This window comes from Rhinichthys klamathensis, unplaced genomic scaffold, assembly GCF_029890125.1.
Source record: "Rhinichthys klamathensis goyatoka isolate OS25496 unplaced genomic scaffold, OSU_Roscu_1.1 h1tg000049l_1, whole genome shotgun sequence".
NCBI classification, from domain to species: Eukaryota; Metazoa; Chordata; class Actinopteri; order Cypriniformes; family Leuciscidae; genus Rhinichthys; species Rhinichthys klamathensis.
In genome coordinates this window covers 437,475-461,604 of record NW_026606595.1, presented here as the reverse complement: position 1 = coordinate 461,604, position 24,130 = coordinate 437,475, and the positions used below count along the sequence as shown (strand labels likewise).

Here is a 24,130-nt window from a genome sequence, read left to right as displayed (position 1 = left end):
GTATTGTATAAAGTGCTGTAGAAATAAAGCTGACTCGACTTGACTAAGCCCACATCTGGATCTGATCAAATCTCTCACTCTTACAGCACAAATGAAGCCTCATGAAACAGAAGCAGTGGGCCGGTGTTCATATGAACACTGCTTTAGTGGAGTTGAGTTAGTGTGGAAGGGATTTACTGGACACTGAGGAGCGGTGGCTGGTTTCGGGGACGGCCGCCTCCAGAGCCGGAGCCGAGGCCGATTCTCTGGCCTTCTCCAGGTTCGTCAGGGATTTCTCATCTGTGTGAATATCAAAACCTTCAGTCTCTGAACTCTGTGTGCAACCACTTCTGAACAACGGCAGAACCCTGTAACATTAACATGTTCTCCGACAGGACCGTAACCAGTAGTCTGAATGTGCACTGTGCATTATGTGAACTAGATTAGTGCCAGGATAGTTAGTCTCACTGTTTTTCTTCTGAAAGTCTTCTTATTCAAATTCAGTGAGAGACTTATTATCAAATGGAAACAGTACAAACCAGGGGTGTAACGGGACACAAACATGACGGTTCGGTACAGATACTGTAAAAAGAAATTCCAGGACTTTCAAGGACTTTTCAAGCACTACTCTTTTGGTTTTTGGTATATAATGAACATATAAGCTAATATAACATGCTGTGGACAGTGAGTGACTTGCCTGAGGTAAATGTATTTAAGATATTATTCTCAAACTGTTTTATTGATGTCTTTCTGCGCTTGAAACACTGTTTGAGAGATTTAAACATATCTAAGCATAGATCGGGTGTTTCTCAAACGAACAACCGTGTCCTAGGCTAGTGTCCTCCTCAGCATTAAACGCTAGAATGAGACGCTCCAGTAAGAGCACACGTCACACATGTTCCCGCCCCCACTGTCACGGCACGAAAATACTATTAAAACTTAATTTTGGAAAAATACTTTGTATTACAAATCTTTATATTAAATGGCTTTCTAAAAATGCACTACAGTGAATGACAGCCGTCTGTGTCTCCTAGTAGCTTATTATTGTCAGTTTAGTGATTAATTACAGCAAAACAAAAGATAATAACCTATGCTTTTATGTCCGAAAACATTATTTTTATCTTACATTTCATAATAAACTCAGACGAGCTCAGTACGACTCCTTTATTTTAGTTAATTGGAATGTGTGCAAAGGATTGTGGGTGATTTAAGGCCACAAAGGATACATCAGATGCATCCTTCAAAACTGGCCGAATGAAGGACGCGAAACGAAGCCTGTCTTCAAGCGGCGCCTGATGACGTGGCAGCCGAGATATGCAGTGATACCCATAGTGTGTTCTTCTGCACTTTTCCTGTTGTGGCGGTTAGCAAACAGCATTGTGTGTGTATGTGTGTGTGGGGGGAGAGGGCGGTTGCTAATACATTGCTAAATCAGATATATGTACAATATATGTGTACAATAACATTACGATGTCCAGCAAACTATTTAAATAGTACATTGGGTTTAATTTGTCGTTTAATGAGATCTAATATATGTTGTTAGTTGTTTGTGTATGTGCTTTAATGGTCCAGTGGTAGAGCTTTTGCCAAGCGTTTCAGTGGTTCTGGGTTCTAATCCGCACTCGTACCGGGATTTTTTCTCTCATCAAAACCGAATATGTTCATCAGTGGTTGTATATCAAGCAGGGACACGTTTACCGGAAGGAATAGAGTCTCCGCAGCGGATTGAAGCGCGTGTCCGAGTGCAGACTGTGTGCCAGCCACTCGAGAGCACAGTATCCGCGCCACTGACCGCAGCGGTACCGAGCACTTGATTTTAAAAACAACACATTTCAGTGCTAGATCGCCTATTATTACACAAAATAACTAAATGAATGCTCTGCTATTTAACTGGAGAAGTTTTATTTATTTGTATTGGTATATCGTGCCGCGAGATGTTTCAAAAAGTGGTGGGGACATGTCCCAGCCCTCCCACCCGCAAATTACAGAACCGTGACGAATACATGTACCAGTACACCCCTGGTACAAACACAAATCAACAAACACTTGGCGTGAAACATCATATACGCTGTATAACGCGAGCGGACTGACCTGACTCTGCAGTCGTCTCACTCATCTTGTCCAGAGTGTTGAAGGTGATGTCCAGATATTCCCTCTGGATGGCGCTGACAGCGATCTTCCTCTCTTTGCGCTGGCGTGGCACGATCTGAATCTTGAACTCGGCTTCGTCACTCTCATCGTCGGGTTTGGGCTCGCTGTCTCTCTCATCGGTCTCCTCGGTGTCCTCGTCTCCCGCCCGTTCTAGAGACTCCATGGGGATGTGGTGCAGGACCGACCGGCTCGAGGGGCTGGGACTCGTCCCACTGCTATCCTTCCTGCTGGAATCCTCCAGGGAAGCGTTTGGCATGTGCGAGGTCTTCCTAAAGAGGTCCCTCTTCTGCTTCAGGGTCATGGTGCTCTCCTGCTGAGCCGTGGAGTCGGGCAGCTCCAGGGTCGCCGCTCTCCACTGGTCCCCGCTGCAGTCCTCCACGCTGACCTGCACCACCGGAGGAGGCCGGCCGGCCGACGGGTCCTCGGCTCTGCTCAGCACGCCGCCGGGGAGCTTCAGCGCCTCAAACAGGTCCTCGTTGCTCTCCACGATGCGCAGAGGAGGCAGCGGCTCGAATATCAGCGAGTCGCTGTCGGAGAGCGAGAGGATGGAGCGCTTCTCAGGGATGGAGGTGCAGTCTGAGGAGAGATCGATGAGATCCGGGTCGTCCTTGTCCAGCGGCGAGTCCAGGCCGGCGGGTTTGTCTTCAAAGGTCTCCATGCAGCTGAGACGCACCTCGGGGATGATGGGCCTGACGCTGGAGCCGCTGCGGTCGATGACGGAGTGGCCGTTGGAGGAGTCCTTCCCGTGGTGCTGCGCCCGGTGCTGCTGCCGGCCGATGGAGGAGGACGAGGAGGGCTGGAGGGCCGGAGGACCCTGCAGGTCACAGCGGTCGATGCAGGACTTGCGCCGGTGCTCGTCCAGGTTGAAGAGGATGGAGTCGGTGTTGCCGATGTCCAGAGACTTCTGCTTGTGCATGGCCTGCAGTCTCTTCTTCCGGCTGCTGCCGTCCTCTCGGCCAGAGTACAGCAGCGTGTCCTGCAGCGCACCGCCCTCCTTGTACTCCGCCAGCTCAATCTCACCTGGAGAAGAGGAGAGGAGATGACGACGAAGGCGTGTGAGAGCACACGAAATCTGTCCAGGCTAGAGATAAGCTGGTATACGGTAATGCAATATATCATGATGAATACAAAAAATACAAATACAAATACTCTTTAAATACAAAAAAATATTGAGCCATTGACATTAGACCAGGTTTTAGTTGGTCAATGGCATTTATATTAACTAGGGTAAATAAAACTCAAACTCAATGAAGACAAGTAAACAGTCAGTGATAAAATAAGACAAATAAACTAATAACAAACAGCACAGCAAACTACAATAAAACGAAGACACAAATAAAATAGACCCACCTGAAAAACTTCAAGCACTAGAAATAAGGAATACTACAAAAATTTAATAAAGTTATCAAATGTATAAAAAAACACTGTCTTTACAGTGTAGATTAATCCTTATTAAGTTAAAGTTACAAAAGTTATTCAGTCAAGAGCAGTGATTTTCTCTTTTTCTTTTGTTCTTTGGTTATCATTAATGACAGAAAGCAGCAGGTTTATTATTAGGCTGCTGTCCCTTTAAGAGCAAATATACTCATTCACATGCTTTTTCTTTCTCAACTGTTTACAATCTAGCAATGTTATTTTTCTAGTCATATTTACGTATTTTAATACGAGTACTCGTTTTTGAGATCAGTACTCCAAATTTTAAATTTACAAAAACGTTTTCCATTGTTTTCCATTTTAATGTGGACTGAAAAGATGAATGATGACCATGAAAGTGTGATAGGTCACACTCACTCCTTTGAGCGCTGAGCTCCACTGGCTGATACTTGACAGACTTGCTGCCGCCGATCCTCTTGAGCCGAGCGAAGAAGGTCTGCGACTCCTTACTGCCGGCTCCCGTCGGCGTGTCGTGGATATCGGACTCGTCGAACACACTGTCCTCCTCTGCACAGGAAACACAGGCATTAATGCAGCAGGAGACCGAGAGCGGGAGATCTCGTACCTTTCTCCTTCTCGCTGTTAGGGTTAGGGTCAGACCTGAGCGGGAGATCTCGTACCTTTCTCCTTCTCACTGTTAGGGTTAGGGTCAGACCTGAGCGGGAGATCTCGTACCTTTTTCCTTCTCGTTCTTAGGGTTAGGGTTAGGGTCAGACCTGAGCGGGAGATCTCGTACCTTTCTCCTCGCTGTTAGGGTTAGGGTCAGACCTGAGCGGGAGATCTCGTACCTTTCTCCTTCTCGCTCTTAGGGTTAGGGTCAGACCTGAGCGGGAGATCTCGTACCTTTCTCCTTCTCGCTGTTAGGGTTAGGGTCAGACCTGAGCGGGAGATCTCGTACCTTTCTCCTTCTCGCTCTTAGGGTTAGGGTCAGACCTGAGCGGGAGATCTCGTACCTTTCTCCTTCTCACTGTTAGGGTTAGGGTCAGACCTGAGCGGGAGATCTCGTACCTTTCTCCTTCTCGCTGTTAGGGTTAGGGTCAGACCTGAGCGGGAGATCTCGTACCTTTCTCCTTCTCGCTGTTAGGGTTAGGGTCAGACCTGAGCGGGAGATCTCGTACCTTTCTCCTTCTCGCTCTTAGGGTTAGGGTTAGGGTCAGACCTGAGCGGGAGATCTCGTACCTTTCTCCTTCTCGCTGTTAGGGTTAGGGTCAGACCTGAGCGGGAGATCTCGTACCTTTCTCCTTCTCGCTCTTAGGGTTAGGGTTAGGGTCAGACCTGAGCGGGAGATCTCGTACCTTTCTCCTTCTCGCTGTTAGGGTTAGGGTCAGACCTGAGCGGGAGATCTCGTACCTTTCTCCTTCTCGCTCTTAGGGTTAGGGTCAGACCTGAGCGGGAGATCTCGTACCTTTCTCCTTCTCACTCTTAGGGTTAGGGTCAGACCTGAGCGGGAGATCTCGTACCTTTCTCCTTCTCACTCTTAGGGTTAGGGTCAGACCTGAGCGGGAGATCTCGTACCTTTCTCCTTCTCGCTGTTAGGGTTAGGGTCAGACCTGAGCGGGAGATCTCGTACCTTTCTCCTTCTCGCTGTAGCGGCTGATGTTGGAGTTGTCGCTGTACAGCGGGCCTGCGGACACATGCGACCTGCAGCTGTGGTACTGAGCGTTCAGCGTGTTGATGGTGATGTGGATCAGATGGAGCACCACATCTTTACTCATGTCCATATCTCGGTACGGATACTGAAACACAGCCAGACTGGTTAATGAGGACTTACACTGGGACTGAGCAAAAACACAGATGGAAACACAGAACAACACTAAGCCGGCGTTAATGCTTTTAGGTGAATAAAATGCATGTTCTTTTCATGGGAGAGATCACTCATATTGCACTTATATTTAGGTTGAAGAGAAATCAAACAACAGTTGTGTGATGGCATTCGGCTTACTGTTTCCAGGAGGTTTCTAGACCTTGTCATGTGAGGAAATCGATCCTGGATGTGACCAAAACTAATGCGTCATATTGAGTTGATTTAATGTCATGTTGTTAAGTGTGTGTCTGCAGGAGCGTCATTAACCAGCATTAATCGGCTCTGCCATTCACAAAACTTTAGTGATTAAAATTGAATCCACTGAAAAACATGTTATTCTGCCTCAATGATTGATCTCTCTTCCATTAACTTGTAATACATATAACTGTGAACTTGATGTGTAAGCAGTGTTGTACAGACTCCTGCCACACCAATATAAAACTGGGCTTTTGTGTTCACAGCTTTGACCTGCTCAGCAACTCGTCATCACAAACTATCAAAAGATCAATGTCTTTGGTGTCTCTCCTTAAATCGTACAATCCCTAAATACATTTCACAAAATAATAGTGGTCAGCCCATTTATTTATTCTGAAAGGGATTTTGATAATTCATTTGATAATACATTTTTATGAAGAAAAATGTGAATCCGCTGCTATAAATATGAGGGTGCAACCCAGTAAAATCATTTTTTCATAATTTATGTAATGTGTGTTTTACCAGGTTAGCCGGACCGGCCCAGCGGCCGCAGCTACGGTGAATGCAGGGCCTAAAACTCACTCTATGCCACAGTTACCGATGGCTGGTGACTTCAGAAAATGTGCCGGCCAGTAATATACAGTAATATTTTTACCGGCCATGAAACAAAAACGTTGCAATTTGACATTGCAAAAACAGACAGGTAGGTCTGACAGTAGTTTTCAGGCACAGAAATGTAATAAAGTAAGCAATGTAAAATAACACCTTATTCAGCCCAGTTATTCAGTCAAGAGCAGTGAGGGATTTTTTTCCTGTGTCTTTTCTTGTTTGATTAACAAGGAATATTAGGTTGCTGTCACTTTAAGAGCGAATGCACGGATCCAATATACTGATACAGATGTGTTCCCTTTCTCACTTAACGCGTAACCGACTATGTTTACTAGGATACTCGCTATTTTTTGACATCGTTTTGTGTGAATTTGTCTGCTCAAGCACAAGACGACGTGAAACACAGCTCAGTTTAGTATTCACGCGCTGTCTGAGATGCGGCTTCTGTGTAATGGAAACGAGTAATGAAACGCGCTCCCCTTTGCGTCTCCTTGCACTTGACTGTTTAAATTGTTGAGGATTAAACTCTTGTGATGAGCCAGTGGTGTCAGGTCAACTGTCCCGAGCATCGTTCACGGTAGCATTCATAAAAATGTTCCCTGCCAATTGGCGAGTGACACCATTTCATTTACTCACCAACGCCGTTTTTACTTGCATTTGTAAACTGTCTGCCCTGGATGGATACCTTGTAGAGGATGACGAGCAGGGCCTTGAGCCACATCTGGCGTATGTGAGGCTTGAGGGCCCACAGCGAGCAGCGCGGCGGCTCCTGGAAGTTGGGCCTCAGCTGAGGACACGTGCAGTACTTCAGCACCTGCACCACCAGCGGCAGCAGCTGCTTCCCCAAGCCAATGTTGTAGTCCATCACCTGAGGAGACGACACAAGCAGTCTGACACCGGCCACTGGGAGACGAGCGTGCAGACGGCTGAACTCACCTGAGCGATGCCTGCGATGAAGCCATTGAAGCAGGTGGAGGAGCGCATCTTCTGCGGGGTGATCATGAAGCAGCCCATCTGCTGATCGTATCCCAGCAGCACGTACAGGTGCCGCTTCACCGTGTTGAAAGCTTTGGCACTGCCGATGTCCGCCTCGGCACTGCTCTTGTCTTTGGCCATGAACTTCATGAGCACCATGATGAGCTGGTGGACGGTCTGGTGGTCGATCCCGGCGTCCTCCGGCAGCAGGTCCTTAATGATGGAGTCTTCCTCTAGAGGAGAGCTCTCCCCTGCAGGGAAACAGGAGGCAGTTACGGTCCTCTGCAGACCCTGAGCGTGATCATTAATATACAGCACAGTTACGGTCCTCTGCAGACCCTGAGCGTGATCAATAATATACAGCACGGTTACGGTCCTCTGGAGACCCTGAGCGTGATCATTAATATACAGCACAGTTACGGTCCTCTGGAGACCCTGAGCGTGATCATTAATATACAGCACAGTTACGGTCCTCTGGAGACCCTGAGCGTGATCATTAATATACAGCACAGTTACGGTCCTCTGGAGACCCTGAGCGTGATCATTAATATACAGCACAGTTACGGTCCTCTGGAGACCCTGAGCGTGATCATTAATATACAGCACAGTTACGGTCCTCTGGAGACCCTGAGCGTGATCATTAATATACAGCACAGTTACGGTCCTCTGCAGACCCTGAGCGTGATCATTAATATACAGCACAGTTACGGTCCTCTGGAGACCCTGAGCGTGATCATTAATATACAGCACAGTTACGGTCCTCTGGAGACCCTGAGCGTGATCATTAATATACAGCACAGTTACGGTCCTCTGGAGACCCTGAGCGTGATCATTAATATACAGCACAGTTACGGTCCTCTGCAGACCCTGAGCGTGATCATTAATATACAGCACAGTTACGGTCCTCTGCAGACCCTGAGCGTGATCATTAATATACAGCACAGTTACGGTCCTCTGGAGACCCTGAGCGTGATCATTAATATACAGCACAGTTACGGTCCTCTGCAGACCCTGAGCGTGATCATTAATATACAGCACAGTTACGGTCCTCTGCAGACCCTGAGCGTGATCATTAATATACAGCACAGTTACGGTCCTCTGGAGACCCTGAGCGTGATCATTAATATACAGCACAGTTACGGTCCTCTGCAGACCCTGAGCGTGATCATTAATTTACAGCACAGTTACGGTCCTCTGGAGACCCTGAGCGTGATCATTAATATACAGCACAGTTACGGTCCTCTGCAGACCCTGAGCGTGATCATTAATTTACAGCACAGTTACGGTCCTCTGGAGACCCTGAGCGTGATCATTAATATACAGCACAGTTACGGTCCTCTGGAGACCCTGAGCGTGATCATTAATATACAGCACAGTTACGGTCCTCTGCAGACCCTGAGCGTGATCATTAATATACAGCACAGTTACGGTCCTCTGCAGACCCTGAGCGTGATCATTAATATACAGCACAGTTACGGTCCTCTGGAGACCCTGAGCGTGATCATTAATATACAGCACAGTTACGGTCCTCTGGAGACCCTGAGCGTGATCATTAATATACAGCACAGTTACGGTCCTCTGGAGACCCTGAGCGTGATCATTAATTTACAGCACAGTTACGGTCCTCTGGAGACCCTGAGCGTGATCATTAATATACAGCACAGTTACGGTCCTCTGGAGACCCTGAGCGTGATCATTAATATACAGCACAGTTACGGTCCTCTGCAGACCCTGAGCGTGATCATTAATATACAGCACAGTTACGGTCCTCTGGAGACCCTGAGCGTGATCATTAATATACAGCACAGTTACGGTCCTCTGGAGACCCTGAGCGTGATCATTAATATACAGCACAGTTACGGTCCTCTGCAGACCCTGAGCGTGATCATTAATATACAGCACGGTTACGGTCCTCTGCAGACCCTGAGCGTGATCATTAATATACAGCACAGTTACGGTCCTCTGGAGACCCTGAGCGTGATCATTAATATACAGCACAGTTACGGTCCTCTGCAGACCCTGAGCGTGATCATTAATATACAGCACGGTTACGGTCCTCTGCAGACCCTGAGCGTGATCATTAATATACAGCACGGTTACGGTCCTCTGCAGACCCTGAGCGTGATCATTAATATACAGCACAGTTACGGTCCTCTGGAGACCCTGAGCGTGATCATTAATATACAGCACAGTTACGGTCCTCTGCAGACCCTGAGTGTGATCATTAATATACAGCACAGTTACGGTCCTCTGCAGACCCTGAGCGTGATCATTAATATACAGCACGGTTACGGTCTTACTCCTGTGATTTATCAGGATATTAGCCTACACTTCATCAGTATGCGGATTGCCCCACTTGATCAATGCGCACCTTGGACAAATGCTTCGGCAATAGGCTGTCCTGTTAAATAATAAGGTCGTTCCTAGTTCTGGTGCCAAAAATATCTAATGCTACTTAGTTAAAGGATTTGAGACCAATAGCTCTTACATCTATTTAGGGTAAATGTTGTATGGTAAGAGTGCTAACTAGGCATATTAGGACTGATGTTAATGAAGCTTTAGACCCCTGCAGTGTGCTTATAGGAGAGCTGGGGCACTGATGACGCCACTTTAACCCTATGCAATCTAGTGTCCGAAACATATTCAACAGACCACAAATAATGCTAGATTTTTATTTTTTGATTTTTAGCATTAAATACAATTAAGATAGATGTTCTTTTACAGAGTTTACTTGATTTAGGGGTGAATGGTGGCTTCATCTGGTGGATTACAGACTTTCTTTTAAATCTTCCACAAAGAGTTCTTGATAATGGTAAAGTTTCAAAGACAATTGTTTTAAACACAGGAGTACCACAGGGAACTATATTATCTCCTTTATTATTCTCATTGTACATAAATGAATTTAAAATTCACAAGACATATTTTAACCCTAACCTGACGATTTGTCACTTGTCTGCCTTTTAAACAAGGTAGAACTGAAATAAATCAATTGTATCATAGTTATATACATTCCGTGCAGAAATGGTGAAAATTGAGGGCACTTGAATAAAACTAAGGAACTAGTGATTGATTAGTAAAGACATGCTCTACCTGTTAGCACTTTCTCCAGCATATTTCCCAGTATGGGTGCCGACTGCTCCTGTCTTACGAGTCTTAGAGCTGAAAGAAGAGAAACAGGACTTCTATGGTGAATTCACAGACAAACACTGATTCCACCGTTATCCTCTGTCAGTGATGAGTGTGTGACAGACACTGACGGTCAGATTCATAAACTCACGCAGTTTGTTGCACAGCGTCTCCGGGAGTGAGAAAGCCCGCTTGGACTCGGTCGGACCCTTGACGCTGTCCCGCAGCGAGCGGACGCTCTTCTGCCGGTTGCGGGCGAAGCGAGCGCGTCGGATCTTCCACATGGCGGCGTCGCTCAGGTTGGCCACGTTCGTCCTCACCGCAGTGATGGCTGACACAGTAAATCAACACATGAGCAGAGTCTGTGTGATCGATACACACGCTACGGATGCTTGACACGTCTCAACACACTCACTTGTAGGGAAAGGGAACTCCTTGTTGCAGTCCAGGTGCAGCTGCGCCTCCAGCGACAGCGTCTCGAAGCGGTTGACGAAGAACTCCCAGCTCAGCGCGGGGATCTCCGGCTTCAGCGAGTGCAGCAGCAGCAGCTTGCTGAGGATCACGGGCCGGTCACGCACCACGGTGTCGAACTGGAAGTCCAGGCACAGACACAGGCCCTGGTGGGGAGACACACACACGCGTCTGGCTCTGCGAGGTCATGTGACTCGAGGCGAGGCGTCTCGCTCACCTGCAGCGCGGGCCGCTTGACGGTGTCCAGCAGCAGCCGGGCTCGGGTGGCCACGGCCGGGTTGACGTCCTCCACGCTGGCCAGGAAGCAGCAGAAGGCGTGCGCCAGAGAGTACTTCAGCAGGTGGCTCTTCGTCACCGAGCCGATGTCCAGGAACCGGCACAGCACCGCCACCCGCTCCACTGAAAGAGACGCACACATCAGCGACATCTGCCTGATGACATCACTGACGTCCCTAGGGTGCTGCAGCTGCGGTTACTAAGATGTTAAAGATTTCTTTTGGCATTATTCGGGACAGGCGGTGAAGTGAGGCAGGATCGGGATTGGGCCTCGGATTACTCAAGGCACAACTACACTACATGACGGAGCGCAGCTGAAGTGTTTTTGTGTGGTTATTATTGTGCTTTCTTCATGTCTGGTTTGCAAGAGTCTCTGGCCCTGTTAACACCTGGTATTAAGAAGCGTTTCGGTCGATCGGATCACAAGTGGACGACACTAAATACAGGAGTAAACAGGGTCTAATACGTTTTGTATTACATCCACTAATACTAATACTAAAACGTCCACTTTCGACCACTTCCAGAGGTAGTTGAAAACGTCCGGTTATGGTAATAACCTCGGTTCTCTGAGGGAGATGAGTGATCTCACTATGGGAAACGCCTCTTGTGGTCCACCTCTGGAAATCTCTCATGAACAGTATATCTCTCATGCCCCAAAGGCACCGCTGTGAGGACTGAAGCCATGAGACCTAGCAACCTCAGACACAGTTTTCCCCAGACGAAACTGATTCACACAGTTCCATAGACTTCCCCCTCTTTGCTGCTAAGTTACCGAGTCCAGGTCTAAACCCAGAAATAACACGGACTGGGTTGGGGATAATGAGCTCTTCTTCTGGGTCACTACGAATCCGAGAGCATTTAAATGCATTAATACTGCCCTCGTATGCAGTTCCCCATCTCCCCTGACCTGGCACAGATTAACCAGGTGTCGAGATATGCTAATATTCTCAAGCCCTGCTGTCTTAATGTTGTCCACTTTGTGAAAGAGAGGCCAAAAGGTAGAACCATGATTTTGTATGTCGTGTCCTTGAACGCAAACCTCAGAAAATCTCTGTGCTGGGAATGGATCTGGACGTGAAAATATGCGTCCTTTAAACCAATCGAGGTGAACCAATCTCCTCTTAGTACAGAATGAAGCAGGGATTTGTGTGTCCGCATTCTGAACTGGTATTTCCTCAGGTATTTGTTTAAACCTGTGAGGTCTAGAATATGCCTCCCCCTTTCTTTGGAATAAGAAAATATTGGCTGAAGAACCCCTTCATTGTCTAGGTCAGTGGTTCTCACTCCTGTCCCGGGGACCACTGCACATTTTGCATGTCTTACTTAACTAACACACCTGATTCAACTGATCAGCTCATTAGTACAGACTGCAAGGCTTGAATTGTCTGATGAGGGAGACATACAGAAGCTGAAGCGGTGGGGGTCCCCAGGACAGGTTTGGGAACCACTGGTCTAGGTGCACTGATAAATCTCTTACCCTGTTTAAACATGGTCTTGGAGCGCTCTCTAGTGGTGACACCTGAGACTGCGATCGGCTGTGTACCCGTGTTGTGATCACTACAGTTTTTACAGGGTGCTTGTGCATAACTGTGTTGTGATGCAAACAATCAGCCATCATGCGATTCTGCATGAGAGAATTCACTGACAGAAGTGTTGAAAGTGAACAGAAGAGACGGATTAAAACGCCAGGTGTAAATCCATCGTCCACTTGTGATCCACCAAAACGCATCTTAATACCAGCTGTAAACGTGCTCTTCTGGGCTGCAGACGCGGCTCAGGCTTTCCACTGGGGAATCCACTGTTAGTGATTCATTAATGAAAATGACACGTAAGGTTTAACGTTTACAGACATTCTCCATCTGGAGTTGATGTGGATAACAGCGGTTTAGTGATAGTGCTGAGTGATTCGCAAACACCCCTAATCCTCTTTATCCGGTGGTGTGTGTGTTAGTCGATGTGTGTGAAAAGCCAGCTCAAGGTCACAGCATCTCGCTGTCAATCACCATAAGAGGCTCCCATTAATCCTGCAGGCGGGCGACAGTAACCGTGGCAACAGTGTTTTAGGAAAGATCAGTCAGACCTGCTTGGAAGCGGATCTTCCAGTCCTGGCTGTTGAAGCTGCTGTCCACCAGCCTCCAGAAGATATCGGCTCCGTGAGACAGAGTGAGCGCGTGCAGGAGCTGCGGGACGGCCAGAGACGCCAGCTGGCAGAACTCAGACCTCAGCATGGCCCACAGGCTGCACACACACACACACACACACACACACACACACACAAACACCACATGAGCAGTGTATCAGACACACACACACACACACACACCACATGAGCAGTGTATCAGACACACACACACAGCAGTGTATCAGAAAAACACACATCACAACAGCAGTGGATCAGAGAAACACACACACACACACACACACAGCAGTGTATCAGAGAAACACACACATCACACCACATGAGCAGTGTATCAGACACACACACACACACACACACACACACACAGCAGTGTATCAGAGAAACACACACACACCACATGAGCAGTGTATCAGACACACACACACACACACACACACACACACACACAGCAGTGTATCAGAGAAACACACACACACCACATGAGCAGTGTATCAGACACACACACACCACATGAGCAGTGTATCAGACACACACACACACACACACACACACACACACATACAGCAGTGTATCAGAGAAACACACACACACACACACACACACACACACACACACAGCAGTGTATCAGAGAAACACACACACAGCAGTGTATCAGAGAAACACACACACACACACACACATCACAACAGCAGTGGATCAGAGAAACACACACCACATGAGCAGTGTATCAGACACACACACACACACACAGCAGTGTATCAGAGAAACACACACATCACAACAGCAGTGGATCAGAGAAACACACACACACACACACACACACACACACACAGCATTGGATCAGAGAAACACACACACACACACACACACACACACAGCAGTGGATCAGAGAAACACACACACACACACACACACACACACACACACAGCAGTGTATCAGAGAAACACACACATCACACCACATGAGCAGTGTATCAGACACACACACACACACACACACACACACAGCAGTGTATCAGAGAAACACACACACACCACATGAGCAGTGTATCAGACACACACACACACACACACACACACACACACACACACACACACAGCAGTGTATCAGAGAAACACACACACACCACATGAGCAGTGTATCAGACACACACACACACACACCACATGAGCAGTGTATCAGACACACACACACACACACACACATACAGCAGTGTATCAGAGAAACACACACACACACACACACACACAGCAGTGTATCAGAGAAACACACAGACAGCAGTGTATCAGAGAAACACACACACACACACACACACACATCACAACAGCAGTGGATCAGAGAAACACACACACACACACACACACACACAGCAGTGGATCAGAGAACACACACACACACACACACACACACACACACACACACACACACACACACACACACACAGCAGTGGATCAGAGAAACACACACACACACACACACACACACACACACACAGGCGCACACATCTTTGTGGGGACTCTCCATAGGTGTAATGGTTTTTATACTGTACAAACTGTATATTCTGTCCCCTTACACTGCCCCTATCCCTAAACCTGCCCATCACACACACACACACACACACTGCCCCTATCCCTAAACCTGCCCATCACACACACACACACACACACACACACACACACACTGCCCCTATCCCTAAACCTGCCCATCACACACAACTTTCTGCATTTTTACATTTTCAAAAAACATTACTTATTATGATTTATACGCTGTTTTCCTCATGGGGGCCGCTGGCTGGGCCCCACAATGTAGGTGATTTCAGGTTTTACTATACTTGTGGGGTCATTTAGTCCCCACAATGTAATATAAACATGAACACACACACACACACATCACAACAGCAGTGCAAGTGTTAGTCTTTCAGTTTCACACACAAAAGGGGAAACTGAGGAATAATTGAGTACAGTAAACGTGGATCATGTAACATAAACTGCAGTGAATTATAACAGTAGAGAGTCATTCTTGTTCTGTAAAGATATTTTACTAAAGCAATCATTGTATATTGTTCCTGATGTTGGTGTTTTAGCTCATTGTTTGATGAGTGTGTGTGTGTGTGTGTGTGTGTGAATCTTCTGCTATTGTTCAGGAAGAATGAGCTGATTTAAAGGGGTCATATAATGGTACATGCACTTTTACAAGTTGATTGTACTGAAATGTGTGTTGGCAGTGCCTGTACACAAACATCATAAAATGATAAAAATCCATCCAGTGTTTTTGTTTTAATCTCCTTATATGTTTTCCCCTGCCTCAAATTGAGCCGTTCGACCGTGTGATTGTTGATTGACAGTAGCGATCCAACACAGACCCGCCCTCGCTCATGAGCGAGCTGTCAATCATAGTCTGCGCGGACCGGCGCGGTCATTGTTGATATGCTGGAGCACTGTCTATGAGCAGAATGGCGTCTAAGCGATTGTGGTGTTCTGTTCTTTGGTGTAATAACGAACACAGTCATTTTAATGTTCCTAAATCCGAACCGCTGAAGACGCAGTGGCTGAGTTTGTTTTCGAAGGGAATATTCCCCACGAGCAACGTCAATGCTCTCATGTTTGCGCGAATCATTTCTCACCAGACTGCTTTATAAACGAGGGTCAGTATAAAGCTGGATTTGCTAAGAAGCTGCTCCTGAAGAAAGGATCGGTACCAGATATTCATGTTCCCTCTGCACCTCCAAAATAACTGAAGTGAGTGTAACGTTTTATTAATCTTTAATATTTATATTAATCTTTGCAAATCGCTAGCTGCACGCTTCACAATGAATGCGTCTAAGGTTTACACTCAAGGTACATTACGGCATGTTTTCTATTTACGACGTTCTCAATATAATTCATAATCCCACGTTTATAATGAACAACGCGTTATGGTTATTGTGTTATTGTGTTACAAACGGTGTAGCGCAGAACAGAGAGGCGGGGTGAGCAAAGCTCATTATCATTTAAAGTCATATACACTGAAACGGCGTGCTGAAAACAGAGCTGTTTTTGACCAGGTAAAATAAGTGTTTTCTTACAATACTAATGAGAATTTTTAATTAAATTATATTACAAAGTTTTAATTTAGACTCTAAAGAATCATATTAGCTTGTACAAAAATGGCATTATATGACCCCTTTAAGACATGAATGAAGTGTTTTGGTAGTTTTAGTGAATGTGAAATGAACTGCTGTAAAGCTAAAGGTTAGTAGAGAACTGAGTGAAGAGTTTAGAAAAAATGAGTTTTGAGAAATTATTGTAAAAAAAACTGTAAAATGTAGTTTTTTTATGAAACTTACCCACATTCATAAAAAGATTGTATGAAGTTGCTAGAATAAAATGTTTTTGTTTTGTTGTTTTTTAAGCAAAGGCTTTGTTATTTCTTTTGATATTTTGCATATTCAGATATTCACACAACAGAATATTCTGAGGGCCATGAAAGTTTTGTGAAAAATATAAAAAATGCTGGTGGGGAAAGAGTTAAAATCATACTATTAGTCTTTAAAGCTCTCAATAACCCAGTCCCTCTGTATTTAGCTTATTTGTTACTTCTGTGAGTACTATAAAAGTTGTGTATGTTCATTGTGTGTTTTGCTTTCCTGCTGATAGCTTATAAGTATTGCACAGCAGTTTGGTTGTTTTTGAACATGCTTTATAAATAATCATTGATAGATTGAATGCCACCTGATTATAATCTGTCATGATGTGATTTTCCTCTGATGGGCGTTCAGTGAGTGGGAGAAAGGGGTACCTGGGAATGAGCATCTTCTCCTGTATATAGGCCAGGAACTGCGGCTGGTCTTTCCTGGCGTGATACAGGCACTCTCCGTGCAAACACAGGATCTTCAGGACGCTCAGCATGTTGAAGAGGATATCCGGCTCCTCGAACTTACTCATCTCCTGCCAGAGAGGGAAAGCAGACTCGTGAGTCACATGACGCCGCACGCGCCCCCTGACCCCAGTGTGACCTTTACCCGCCTGCTCCCAGTGTGACCTTTACCACCCTGACCCCAACGTGACCTTTACCCGCCTGACCCCAGTGTGACCTTTACCCGCCTGCTCCCAGTGTGACCTTTACCCGCCTGACCCCAGCGTGACCTTTACCCGCCTGCTCCCAGTGTGACCTTTACCCGCCTGACCCCAGCGTGACCTTTACCCGCCTGCTCCCAGTGTGACCTTTACCCGCCTGACCCCAGCGTGACCTTTACCCGCCTGACCCCAGCGTGACCTTTACACCCCTGACCCCAGCGTGACCTTTACCCGCCTGACCCCAGTATGACCTTTACACCCCTGCCCCCAGCGTGACCTTTACCAGCCTGACCCCAGCGTGGCCTTTACCCGCGTGACCCCAGCGTGGCCTTTACCCGCGTGACCCCAGTATGACCTTTACCCCTGACCCCAGCGTGACCTTTACCCCCTGGCCCCAATGTGACCTTTATCCCCCTGACCCCAGCGTGACCTTTACCCCGACCCCAACGTGACCTTTACCCGCCTGCCCCCAGCGTGGCCTTTACCCCCTGACCCAATCGTTGCCTTTACCCGTGTGACCCCAGTATGACCTTTACACCCCTGACCTCAGCGTGACCTTTACCCGCCTGCCCCCAGCGTGACCTTTACCAGCCTAACCCCATCGTTTCCTTTACCCGCGTTACCCCAGTATGACCTTTACCCCCTGACCCCAGCGTGACCTTTACACGCGTGATCCCAGTATGACCTTTACCCCCTGACCCCAGTGTGACCTTTACCCCCTGAACCCAGTGACCTTTACCCCCTGACCCCAGCGTGACCTTTACCCACCTGCCCCCAGCGTGACCGTTACCAGCCTGACCCCAGCGTGGCCTTTATCCGCGTGACCCCAGCGTGGCCTTTACCCCCCCCCCCCCCTGACCCCAGCGTGACCTTTACCCCCTGACCCAAACATGACCTTTCCCCGTCTGACCCCAGCGTGACCTTTACCCCCTGACCCCAACGTGACCTTTACCCGCCTGCCCCCAGCGTGGCCTTTACCCCCCTGACCCCATCGTTGCCTTTACCCGCGTGACCCCAGTATGACCTTTACCCCCTGACCCCAGTGTGATCTTTACCCCCTGACCCCAGCATGACCTTTACCCCCTGACCCCAGTGTAACCTTTACCCACCTAACCCCAGCGTGACCTTTTCACCCCTGAGCTCAGCATGACCTTTACCCGCCTGCCCCCAGCGTGACCTTTACCCCACTGACCTCAATGTGACCTTTACCACCCTGACCCCAGTGTGACCTTTACCCCCCCTGACCCCAACGTGGCCTTTACCCCCCCTGACCCCAGCATGGCCTTTACCCACCTGCCCCCAGCGTGAGCTTTACCCCCTGACCCCAGCGTGACCTTTACCTGCCTGCCCCCAGCGTGACCTTTACCCCCTGACCCCAGCGTGACCTTTACCCCCTGACCCCAGCGTGACCTTTACCTGCAGCACGGTGTACAGAAGCTTGAGGGAAACAGGAAGCTGCAGGTACGAGAACTTCCTGTCGGCGCAGTTCTTCAGCGCTAGGGAGGAGAACACACTGATGCTCAGAAACACAGATCTGTGAGCGTGTGAATGTGTGATGAAGGGAACGATGGACACGTACGAGGGATCTCAGGAGAGGGATTGTGGCTGCCGGGGTTTTCCGAGGGAGCGTCTCCTTCATCGGCTCCGTTCTCAGATCGGAGGCTGAAATCAGCTCGAGGGAAAACCAAACTGTCCTCCAGACACTCGGAGGGTTCCTGTCGAACACACACCACATGCTGAAACACCTGGACCTCTCTCTCATCCAGGAGAATGATGTGATGACATGTAAAGCGGTTTGGCAGTTCTGTTCCTGACCGCCCGATGCAGATCTCACACAAAACTAGAAAACATTCTCTCTGCCTAGTAAGACGCGATCTGATTGGCTGGTTTACAGCACTGCCTGGAGGAGCAGCACACGTGTTTGACTCAGGCGCTCTGGAAGCGAAGGCTGCGTTCCACTCGACCGTCAGTGGAAGAGTAGGGCACTTCACAGGACACATGAACACAGCATTATAAGAGTTTTGGGTAACACTTTATTTTGATGGACCCTTTTGAACGTGCTGTTGACTATAAGTTACTTTGCAACTACCGTATTTTCCGCACTATAAGGCGCACTTAAAAGCCTTTAATTTTCTCAAAAAACGTCAGTGCGCCTTATAATGCGGAGCGGCTTATATATGGATGGTGAACACACGTTCACCAAGACGCGGAGACAGCGCCGGCCGACTTACGCCACTATCTGCCAATGGATCGTGGATGCCTGGGCTGATATATCAGTCTCCTGTGATCCGAGCTTTCACGAAGGCAGGAATAATCTCTTTATTCAGCCAGCTCACATACCCGTATTTACTTCCTGTTTTCGGCCGAAGTCCACAGTAGTCGATTGTCGAGTTCGCGCGTGCGATCAAACCTCCTCTACGTGTTCAACATCTGATTCGGATGAACTCTCCATTTGAGCTGATATTCTCACATAGAGAACACCACACAGCACCGTCATCGGCTGACAGTCTGAGTCTCCACTGTTGCTTAGTTACCAATGATCGCGCGCGCGCACTCGACAATCGCCTACTGTGGACTTCGACCGAAAACAGGAAGAAAATACGGGTATGTGAGCTGGCTGAATAAACATCATTTTTATTGATATCTTTCACATTTACTGGAGTCAGACTCACCGTGTTCACTCACATGGCTGTGCACTTGTAATGACACATTAAGGTTTTTAAGAGGCTAAAAGCAGGTTTAAAACTTGCCCCGTTTAAGTCAACAGGGTGCAAATTTTAAAAAGAGGATAACACGGTGTAGGCAACACCGGTTTTTGTCGTTGTTATCTGTACTGACAGCACTCCAAATTTACAAAAAATGAGCTCAATGTTAAAATTGACCGGAGTTTTCCTTTAACGTTTGAACAACGTTACCATGGGAGTGAACGGAGTTGTCAGAACGCTTAATAAAGTTTGACTTTATCTGACTGTTTTGTTGACATTTGTTGACATCTAGTGGATGCATAACGCAAACCCAGTCAAACGTTTGACTGCAGTATCTTATGCGCCTTATAATCCGGTGCGCCGTATAGTGCGGAAAATACGGTATATGTTAGCTAACTCTCATTAGAGTATTAGTAGACTGTTTGCTTAATATCTGCAAACACTTTATTGTGATGCTCCTCCAACAGACACTCTACTGACTATAAGTAATTCTGCAACTACATGTCAACTTAATCTAACCCTAACCCTACTTCTACTTCTACTAACACTCTAATGAGAGCTAGTAGACATGAAGGTGCAACGTTACTTATAGTCAACGGAATGTGTTAAAGGGACCATCAAAATAAAGTGAAACCGAGTTTAGATATGATGTTTCTCAGATAACGCTAGCTCTGAGTACAGTATGAACTAAAGCAAGTCAGAACTACATAGTGTAGGTAACTAAATAGTTTACTTTTAGTTTTACTTTTTATTCTTCTCCCAGTTCACCGGCCACTTACTTTCATGTCATGGAGAAGTGGATGAATTTGCATGTCTATTACATGGCGGCGCCGATCACCCCTTATCATCTATTATGATCATTATAAAAGTGTTAAAAAAGGCAAAATACAATCAATAACACAAATTTGAGAATCAGAATATCAGATATATTCACAATAAGAAGACAATTGTTCAAGCTAAAACCAAGAGGTTTATTTTCTCGTAGTTTTCTCATAGCTAAATGGACAAATGTCATTTTGAATATTGAAGACAATGGACAAAATGAAGACTCTTGATGAACCCAAAACCAAGAAGGTTTATATCTAAAAGCTTAAGGGAGCAAGTACCAAAGTGTAGACAATTTTTGTTATGCAGTTTAAAGTAAAATAAATATATATTTTTAAATGTCCCACTTAACTCAATATTACTGTTGTGCAATTCAGAGTAAAATATTACGAAATGTTGGGGTGTGGGGGGCCTAAGATCCTGACTTTGCTTGAAGTGTGTGTGAGTGTGTGTATGCGTGTGTGTGTGTGTGTGTGTGAGTGCGTGTGTGTGTGTGTGTGAGGGTGTGCGTGAGTGTGTGTGTGTGTGTGTGTGTGTGTGTGTGTGTGTGTGTGTGTGTGTGTGTGTGTGTGTGTGTGTGTGTGTGTGTCTCACCACCAGCCGGATCTCCTCGCGCGGGGTCAGTCTCTGCAGAAGGTCGCAGGCCAGCTGGTAGCAGAGGATGCTGGACTGGCACAGGCTGCACTCCAGGGCCTTCTCGTCCTTCTGACAGGTGTGTGAGCCGCCCCACGGGGCCTGAAGAACACTGTTAATGATGCCCACCACGTCCCGGCCCAGACTGCTCTCCAGGCCCGGCGTCAGCGCGTCCTCCTGCAGCTCCATCTGCACACACGTGGAATGCATTGGGATTGGCATTTAGAGACATTCTGAACTCTACTGGAGTTAGACAACACGTGTCGGGACCTACTCATTGTCGTAATCATACTCTAGATCTAATATTATCACATGGAATAGATGTTGATGCTGTTGAAATTCTGCAGCAGAGCGATGACATCTCAGATCATTATCTAGTCTCATGTAAATTACATTTAGCCAAGGCTGCAAAGCCGACTCCGTGTTATAAATACGTTAGACCTATAACTTCTGCCACTAAAGATTGCTTTATCAATAATCTTCCTAATCAGTTTCATCATCTCAGCATCCCAGATAGCTTAGAAGAACTTGATATTGCGACATAAACTTTTGACTTTGACTTTTCCGGCATTTTAGACGCAGTTGCTCCGTTGCACTTAAAGAAGATTAAAGAAAATAGTCCAACGCCGTGGTACAGCGAGCACACTCACACACACACACACACACACACACACTCAGGCCCTTAAGAGAACAGCCAGAAAAATTTCGTATTTCATGGAAGGAGAGCTCGATTGCTTACAGAGAGGCTTTAAAAGCTGCTAGATCTGCTTATTTTTCAACCCTATTAGAAGAAAATAAACATAATCCTAGGTATTTATTTGAAACAGTGGCTAAACTAACGAAAAAGAAAGCTTCAAGCTCAGAAGTGTCCAAGCAACACGGCAGTGATGACTTTATGAACTTCTTCACTTATAAGATTGATAATATCAGGGACAAAATTATAACTATGCAACCGTCTACCACAGTATCGCAACAGGAAGTGCATTGTAGTCTCCCTGAGGACAAATTTGATTTATTTATTGCTATAGGAGAGGAAGAATTCTGCAAACTCGTTAATTCATCTAAATCGACAACTTGTATGTTAGATCCTATACCGACTAAGCTACTGAAAGAGATGTTTCCAGAGGTCATAGATCCTCTTCTTAATATCATTAATTCATCTTTGTCTCTAGGATACGTACCAATAACCTTTAAACTGGCTATGATAAAACCGCTTGTTAAAAAACCACAACTTGATCCTACAGAATTAGTCAATTACAGGCCGATCTCGAATCTGCCTTTTCTGTCAAAGATATTAGAAAAAGCAGTATCTTCACAACTATGTTCCTTTCTAGAAAGAAATGATATCTGCGAGGATTTTCAGTCCGGATTCAGACCGTACCATAGCACTGAGACCGCTCTCTTTAGAGTCACAAATGATTTGCTCTTATCATCCGATCGTGGTTGTATCTCTCTATTAGTGTTACTCGATCTTAGTGCTGCATTTGACACCATTGACCACAACATTCTTTTAAATAGACTAGAAAACTATGTTGGCATTAGTGGAATTGCACTAGCATGGTTTAAATCATATTTAACTGACCGTTATCAGTTTGTAGCAGTAAATGAAGAGATGTCTTATCGATCACAAGTTCAGTATGGCGTACCACAAGGCTCAGTGCTAGGACCGCTGCTGTTCACTCTGTACATGCTACCATTAGGAGATATCATTAGGAAACATGGCATTAGTTTTCACTGTTATGCTGATGATACTCAGCTCTATATTCAGGCCGTATCTAATAATTATTAATAATAAATCTAGATCTGATGAAGGACCTGCGCCTGGACACACTCACACACACACACCAGATCTGATGAAGGACCTGCGCCTGGACACACTCACACACACACACCAGATCTGATGAAGGACCTGCGCCTGGACACACTCACACACACACACCAGATCTGATGAAGGACCTGCGCCTGGACACGATAACAACGCAGTCCTGAAGTGTCAACTAGTCTCTCCCCTGTGAAGGCCTCCTTCCCTTCCCATTACCGATGTACAGATCGTTCATGCGAGTGACAATCACGCAGTGTGAATTATCAAAGACGCGATCTAAGAGAATCGCTGATGAGTCGGTTCAAGTTCCCGCTGTGTGAATGTGTTCTGACTGAAAACTACATCGGCGATGACCTACAGCCGACGTCATATCAAACAGAAACAAAGCACAAACATTTGCTTGACCAGCAGCAACAGCAGCACATTGCAAAATTATTTATTTACCCCCAACTCTCTTTGCAGAACACACAATCCTTGCTCTCGTCTCCCAACAATTTCCTCCTGCATAATCAGTTTTTTTCTCCTTTTCGCTGCAAATCAGCGCACAGAAAATTTGGATGGCAATCTTCTTGCAGGCTATCATTTTTAATAACAATTTCAGTCTCGCACGAGAACTCCGGTCTCACGCACGCGCGATCTTGCGTTATTTCCTTATCACTTCTTGTGTGTGTTTGGTTGTGAAACGTAGTTTGCGGACCAGACGGAAGTTGTCGCCGATTCTTTCTTTTGTAAAGTCATGCAGTGTGAAACCTCCTGTCGCCGATCCATCGTGCAGTGTGAACACACCAGCAACTGAGTGTTACCCCTGTCGTGCAGTGTGAACTCGGCATAAGTTAATAACTAATGATCTTTGCAACGGAAGTGAATCAATCAAAACTAACTTTATCTGGACAATAACTTTATTCTAGAGCTGCTGTAAAGCCAAAACA

The 24,130-nt window shown here is 46.6% G+C and overlaps 1 protein-coding gene across 1 annotated transcript in view; it reads right to left on the bottom strand.

Moving 5' to 3' along the window:
• LOC130082705 (protein unc-79 homolog) overlaps positions 1–24,130 on the bottom strand; it is a 91,990-nt gene that overhangs the window by 25,262 nt on the left and 42,598 nt on the right. The window contains 15 exon segments of the mRNA XM_056247560.1: positions 178–279; positions 2,071–3,150; positions 3,922–4,071; positions 5,135–5,300; positions 6,858–7,040; positions 7,109–7,398; positions 10,238–10,306; positions 10,425–10,604; positions 10,689–10,890; positions 10,962–11,143; positions 13,101–13,258; positions 16,939–17,087; positions 18,633–18,712; positions 18,796–18,931; positions 21,341–21,568. Coding sequence (XP_056103535.1) covers positions 178–279; positions 2,071–3,150; positions 3,922–4,071; positions 5,135–5,300; positions 6,858–7,040; positions 7,109–7,398; positions 10,238–10,306; positions 10,425–10,604; positions 10,689–10,890; positions 10,962–11,143; positions 13,101–13,258; positions 16,939–17,087; positions 18,633–18,712; positions 18,796–18,931; positions 21,341–21,568 — 3,355 coding nt within the window.